At 37.4% G+C, this 7,097-nt stretch overlaps 1 protein-coding gene across 2 annotated transcripts in view; it reads right to left on the bottom strand.

The window, feature by feature from the left end:
- Positions 1 to 653: 653 nt before the first annotated feature.
- The window catches only part of CLPTM1L (CLPTM1 like), a 91,839-nt gene continuing 85,395 nt past the window's right edge, over positions 654 to 7,097 (bottom strand). For both annotated transcript variants that reach the window (XM_005290064.5, XM_005290066.5), the window contains 2 exons: positions 4,616 to 4,731; positions 654 to 3,311 (listed from right to left, as the gene is read on the bottom strand). In XM_005290064.5, the coding sequence (XP_005290121.1) occupies positions 3,227 to 3,311; positions 4,616 to 4,731 (201 nt within the window). In that variant the 3' untranslated portion in view covers positions 654 to 3,226. The remainder of the gene's footprint in view (positions 3,312 to 4,615; positions 4,732 to 7,097) is intronic.

The raw sequence follows: 7,097 nt of genomic DNA, 5'->3' as shown, positions 1-7,097 counted from the left end.
CCCACTGTCTATTCCTAATTCTGATAATCCTTTATTAATAGTTTGTGACATTATATAGTTCAATTTCTTGCCACCGTGCAAATGAGAGAGCATTACTAAGGGAGATTTAAGATGTGGTGAGCTTGTCTCAAGTTGCACAAGACAGCCTACTTAACTCAAATGTTTTATTTGTGCATTTTTTAAAATAATGCTTGGGATTTAATTATGGAAGTTCTAAATGTAGCCCTTAAAATCCAACAGAGACCATAGGATTTGTCATATACAATCTATACTAAAATGGTGGTTACTTAGCTCATCTTGTGTGTGAGTGTGCCAGAAGAACACATGTATTATCATGAATACAATGTACATCTATAATCCTGCATTTTAAAATATAATATCTTGCACTTCAATAGTATTCTCCTCTTTCCATTTATGTTTGAAAAATTCAGGAGGAAAAGATTGACACATTTTAAATCTATTTCAAACCAAGAGGACGATAGCTCAAAACATGCAGTATTCAATGGAACACCACTTCATCATTTTGTAAGACTATTTTATTGCACTGAAAAAAAGCTTTTAAAAAAGAAATGTCAGTTCCTGTTTCATCCGTCATTAAGTTATGTAACAAATGCAGTAACTAAGTCTTTCTAATAATAGATCAAAACTCAAACTGTTCATCCCACACATGTTTTATTTGCAAATGGAATGCAGGAAACAAATCACTGATTCAAAGCCTGAAAAAGCCTGGTTGCTTTATTACAACATCAAATGTTCTAACCTTCCATTCAGCATTACCATTGTTGTATGGGAAATTATTCATCTTTTATATCACCAGAAGACATGGAAAGTTATGAAGGGTAATAAACTAACAGTACATAAAGATGTAAGAGTGATTTTCAAACAATTACCCACAAAAAAGGAATGTTGAATATAAATGTAAATTACCTGAATGCAGTAATTAGACTTTCAGAGGCCACTTCAGAAAAATTAATGACTCAAATTCATTTTAAAATGGCACAAAAAGGACCAATGTATAAAGTTACTAAATATCAGGACAAGTTATTTTCAACATACAAAACTAGATGTTTACTACTATGAAATAGGAGTCCTAGAGCAGTCTGCATAAAAATGCAGAGCTGCAGCTGGCAACATGAGAAAAATCTTGGTTGTCTCAACTTCAATCCCAATCCTACAAAATCTTATGCACATGTGTAACTTTACATTGCTATAGCAGTGTAAAAGGATTTTAATAGAAATGAGAATCAGGCCCTTGGAACTACTGAATTGTAAAGTGGCCTTAAAGTGGGCATTAAACTAATATCCACTTTATGACAGCTTTATACTATCAGAATGGTGTAAAGGGGCCTCAGTGTAAGTGAAGTTAAGATCCAGTAGGACTACTCAGTGTGTCAAATTAGGCACATGCCTCGTCTTTACAGGACGACAGCCTTTGTGCTTTCAAACCACTGCAACACTGGGATTTGACAAAGCCTACTGTATAAAACAAACCATTGTTTTCTATTTATGACAAAATTAGAGCAACATTTTCTTCACTTGAACTATTTACATTTTGATTTAGTGGCATATTGAAGTAAAAAAAACAAACAAAAAAAACAACAAAAAACTGTTCTGACAGCCCACCAAAAATACGCAGTAAATTAAAAGAAAGACGTAGCTTTGGTCAGCAGTGTTGTTTTTTTCCACATAAAATCTCTAGAAGTTAATCAATTTAACTTTAAAACAAAGCATTTAATTAAACTAGGCTTTAGCTGCTAATGCTGGTTCTGGGAATCAAATGTTTTGTTTATTAATGCGAGGAAAGCAACATGTATTTTCAGTGTTACTCAATGCAGGTTATTTAACTATAGTGCTCACTAAATGCAAGTTGTTATTTCATAAAACTGCATAATGGGGGTTCTAAATGCATACTGTTCTACCATTTGAATATACTTTATTTTAGCATATTCTAACAATTTGCAAGAAGTGCTGAATTTCAGTGATAAATACACTATCCAAACTGATAACATGATAGGAAGCTAGAGTGACACTTCACCCTTTAAACATTGTTGCTACTGGAAATAAAATTAACTTATGGGCGCATTTTGAAGGTTGTTTTACTTATGCTTTTTCTATAAATAATATTCTGAGCAAGTATCAGTTCAAGCAATCCCCTTCCAATTAGCTGAATGCTGTATGTTTTCTTTACCTAATTTAAAATACAAATCAAGAGGACTAGGAAACTTTTGCCTGTGAAAGCATATGAGAGTTGGCACAATAGTTCACAATGGTGTCTATCATGCAAATATGTAAGGCTGCAAGACTGATTCAGAGAGGTATTTTCCTAGTACATCAAAATGCTTTGTGTCAGTCATATAAATACCCATTTTAATGGGGAATCAATGGACCCTGGCTAGCAATGCAGGAAAGGTTTATGCAACTTTATATATGTACTAAAAATAGTCACTGACAGTTGCTCCACATGCTCACTAGCTTTTTACAATAAAAATCTCTGCCATTTAAAAATAAATTAAGATTTAAAGTCATATCATGGTCTAAAAGCGTGACAATATTTTAAGAAGTGTAACTGTTTGGGTTACTTTCCCCTTCCTTCCAGGAAGACTATTTTAAGCCAGAGGACTCTTATTTCGAAGTTCCATACAACTTAGGTCAGCCATGAGATTTTAACCCCCCATCAATTTGAGCCCTTCCATGTCCGGTGTCAACCTAGAATGGTGTTGTGTGATGCAGTTTAAAGTGTATATTCCAGAAGTTATACCTTTAAATTCTAACAATCCCTGGTTCAGCAGTGATGCTCTATTCTGCTATAACAATCACAGCCTACCTGTACTCTTCATGGCCTAATAGCCCTTTACCAATAAAGGTACCACATGACCAGTTAATTGGGCTATCTCAAAACACACACTAAAATGTTCATCATAACAATAAAGACAAATTAATATTCGTTTAAATTTTCATGTAAGAGAAGTTTAAATATGTTTAACTATTGTTTAAGTGACATCTGGCAGAAACATTGGCAGACTTCTTCATAAAGACATAAAAGGGATCTTGAAACATCAAAGAACCATCAAAAATAGATTTTGGCAACGCAGAAGATGTATTGTCCATGGAGTTCTGTCAAAGCTTTAAAAAATACTCTTATTAAATAATCCAATCTTTTTTTCTTCATTAAGATCAAATAATACACATAGCCAGCAGCAGTCCAGAAATAGTCTTCTACTGTTAACTATTCTCTGTGGGGTTTTCTTTTCAGCTTTTCTTCATAAGACTCTCCATATTCATTCACTCTGCTCTTATCCACAGGATATAGCCTTACAGATAAAATAACACACATTAGTTACATGATGCAATGATTCGTGGTAAAAGACAGTGTACCCCATTGTTTAATCTGCCAAAAATTGATTCTTTGTTCATCAATCAGAAGAAGCTGGACTGTTTTAAATATCACTTTCCTTAACCTGTTTTAGTCCTCCTAAATCAGTTTAAATAAAGCTAAAACTTTAAAAGAACCACCATATAATATTTACTTAAAACATTAAATAGAGTTTAATTTTCTATTCTAAATTTAACTTTGTTTACATAATACAGGACTTGAAAAACATACCAGATACCTACTAGCTGGAGGACTAAAACCCACTAGTTATTCAAAGCTAGAAAGAAAAGGTAGTCATGAAGGGAGAACTTCCACCAACTAGCACTTGGAAGTGCCTTGCTGAGAAGGCCAATAACCGTCACCAGCTGCTTTGTGCTGTCTCTAGACCCTACCTGGAGACTTCATGGTTTAGATAATACTTAGTCCTGCTGTGAGTGCAGGGAACTGGACTAGACCTCTCGAGGTCCCTTCCAGCCCTATGATTCATCTTTCAGATCAGTCTTCGCCTTGCAAATCTGAAGCTCTACTCACCTTTAGCCTTGAGTCTCCTCTCCCCTGCATACTACAAAAGGCTGTCAACAGAATGGGACATCTCTGTTGCTAGTTTAAATGTCTTTCCCTCTCTGTCTCCTTTTCCGTCCTATTTCCCAGTGAATAACTCCAAAATCTGCTTCTATTCTTAATATTCCCATCCAACAACAAGAAACTGACATGAATTCTTGACAGCTACCCTGCTGCCACAGAGTTCTGCACAGCAGCAGCAGTGAAAATTAGGAATCTTATTAATATCACTCTGCTGCATGGCAAACTAAGTAGCAGAAGTATTGGAGCTGTCTGCAGACTCAGGAAGATTATGCTATTAGTTCACTTTTGGAATGTTAGTTTTAAGTTTTAAGAAAGCAAGCTTAGATTTTGTTAGAATTGATGGTGTAGGTTCCTCCCTCACCAAATAAGGGTGAGTAATCAGACTCATGAGCTATTTATGTTTAATTCTCAAAGCATGAGTAACTCACTCCTAAGAGGCCCTATATGATTGATAAGAGTATAGCTTGGGACTATCAGATTCCAAAACACATTACACTGTACATTAACATACTAAGAGAGAAGTCTTAAGTCAGCCCTAAACTATTTTTCGTCTCTTGTATCGGACTAATTACTGTTGACATAGCTGCATGGATCTACAGTTGACAAACAACAGTGAAAATGGATAAAAAGAGGAGTAGGGATGGAGGGAAAACATACCATCTTTGGTAAAGGTAGACGAGGAATACCACATCATCCCTAAAACATGCCAGCCTATGCGATGTTGGCATAGTGATGATAAAAGCAAAGATATCATCAATGAAGGTGTTGAATGCCTATAAATATAAGAAATATTTTCAGCAAAGGTATCAAGTATAGTTCAGTTGGTAGCACATTAACTCTATTGTCAGTTTCAAATATCACACCAGGACTTGGGCTACTACCCAGATCTGAGAACACAGTGCACTATTTAAGAACTAATAGGCAAACCTCAAAAAACAGCCAGAACTTTGAACCGGAGAAGTTACAGCCAGGTTAAAGACAAAAAATTGATCTGCCTGCACCAGTATCTGCATTTGGCAGTGAGGTGCTAACGTAAGGTCTGCCTGCCTGTATTGGCAATGTCACCAGTCTAGTTTGTTAGGTTTAAGAAGTATTTTATCTTTGTTTTTCTTGTAACCATTTCTGACTTTGATGCCTCATTACTTGTACTCACTTAAAACCTCTCTCTTTGTAATTAAATAAACTTATTTTATTCTTTAATAAAAACTAATTCAGTTTTGTGAACAGTGTGTGTAACTCCATTTGAGATGGCAAACTATTGTATCTTGATCCCTTTAGAGGGGCCACTTGGGGCGGCAAAAACGCTGGAGCCGGCCCTGTTCATCGTCTAAATATTTTATTTTTTATCATAACTTAAAAAAACCCCACAGGTTTACAATGATGCCACATTCCTGATTCGGTTGAAAATGTGAGGATTCATGAATACCTCATTGATCACTTTCACTTTGTGGAGAACCAGTTACCCATTAATCCTTAAATTACACATGAACAACATGTAATTTAAAAATCTTTATTAAACTCTTAAACCAAAATGTATTTTCCTTGGTCTGCCAAAAAAAAGTGTGTCCATCAAAACCATTACCTCTCTGCCACATTTAAACTGTCTACTTCCTCCCATTTAGGTATTAGCTTCTCAAAAAAAAAAAATATTATATATATATATATATATATATATATAGGGTTTTTTTAAATGGTTAATGGCAAAACATTTTCTTTGGTGATTGCTTTTTGCTGCTTTTGTTTAAGAGCCAAAATTTTTTGCTGATTCATTCCAAATAAAATCCCCCCTCAAGGCAAAACCAAGCCTGAAAATGTTTAAGCCCATAAGTGAATGTTTGAGAGAGTTGTAAGCAACTGGAAAAGACATTTACTGTGGAAGCAGGAAACCTTTGCTATAGAGGACTGACAGGTATGACATATGTAAATAGTTTTGCAGTTTTTTTATATTGGTTTTAAAAACTGTACTATGGTCACAGACAACCTTCATAGCACATGGATATGTGCACCTTCAGAGCTCCAATCATAAGACTCTAATATCGATAAAATGACCAGTTACGACAAGTAGCTAGAATATATAAAGTTTATTATCAGTTTTTGGAAACAAACCCCAAATTTCTCATATCATCGCAGTTATAATACAAAAGAACCGGTCAGGCAAAATCGTCTACTATGTACCGCTCCAGTGGGTATAAGAAATTCAAAGTACACACCCTAAAGAAACCAAAGTGGGTGAAATTCTGCTGGTTTCCTTGTTTGTCTCAAAGAACTAGCAAAAATACATCACTACTATGCAAGACAACAATCCAATCTGTGGGTCAAAATATCCAAAGATATTCTGCATTTAAATTCTAATATCTACCTCTATGTTCTATACATGTCACCAACCAACTCCCCCTTATGACTAAGACTATGATCAGATGTTTGGGAAATTACTTAAGCACTAGGAAGAATTATCTGTAAGGACATAATGTGCTCACAGACAGAATGAGACTTCATCCTCACTGAGGAAACAAGCACACATTCAGACTGCACACACCTACCACAGCATCCCAAAGCACACACATTTCACCATGAATAGAAAGAAAAAATAAAGTGTGTGGTAAAGGCATGGTCTATACCGGGGTGGGCAAACTACGGCCTGTGGATCAGGTCCAGCCCATCAGAACTTTTAATCTGGCCCTCAAGCTTCTGCAGGGGAGAGGGGTAGGGGCTTGCCCCGCTCTGGCGCTGCTCCCATCCCAAGCGCCGCCCCCCGCAGCTCCCATTGGCCGGGAACTGCAGCCAACGGGAGCTGCAGGGGCAGCGTCTACAGACGGGGCAGTGCGCAGAGCCACCTGGCTGGCACCACGCCTCCATGTAGGAGCCGGAGGGAGAATTGCTGCTGTTTCTGGGAGCTACGGGGGCAGCGCCTGCGGGTCGGCAGCGCGCAGAGCTGCCTGGCTGGTGCCATGCCTCCTTGTATAGGAGGCGGAGAGTGGACATGCCGCTGCTTCCGGGAGCTGCTTGAGATAAGCACCGCCCAGAGCCTGCACCTCTGAGACCCCTTCCGCCCCGCTACCCAACCCCCTGCCCCAGCCCTGATCCCCCTCCCCATCTCCAAACCCCTCAGTTCTAGCCCGGAGCACCCTCTTGCACCTCA

This window comes from Chrysemys picta, chromosome 2, assembly GCF_011386835.1.
Source record: "Chrysemys picta bellii isolate R12L10 chromosome 2, ASM1138683v2, whole genome shotgun sequence".
Taxonomy (NCBI): Eukaryota; Metazoa; Chordata; order Testudines; family Emydidae; genus Chrysemys; species Chrysemys picta.
Note: the sequence above shows the minus strand (reverse complement) of the source record. Positions and strands in the feature narration are given on the sequence as shown.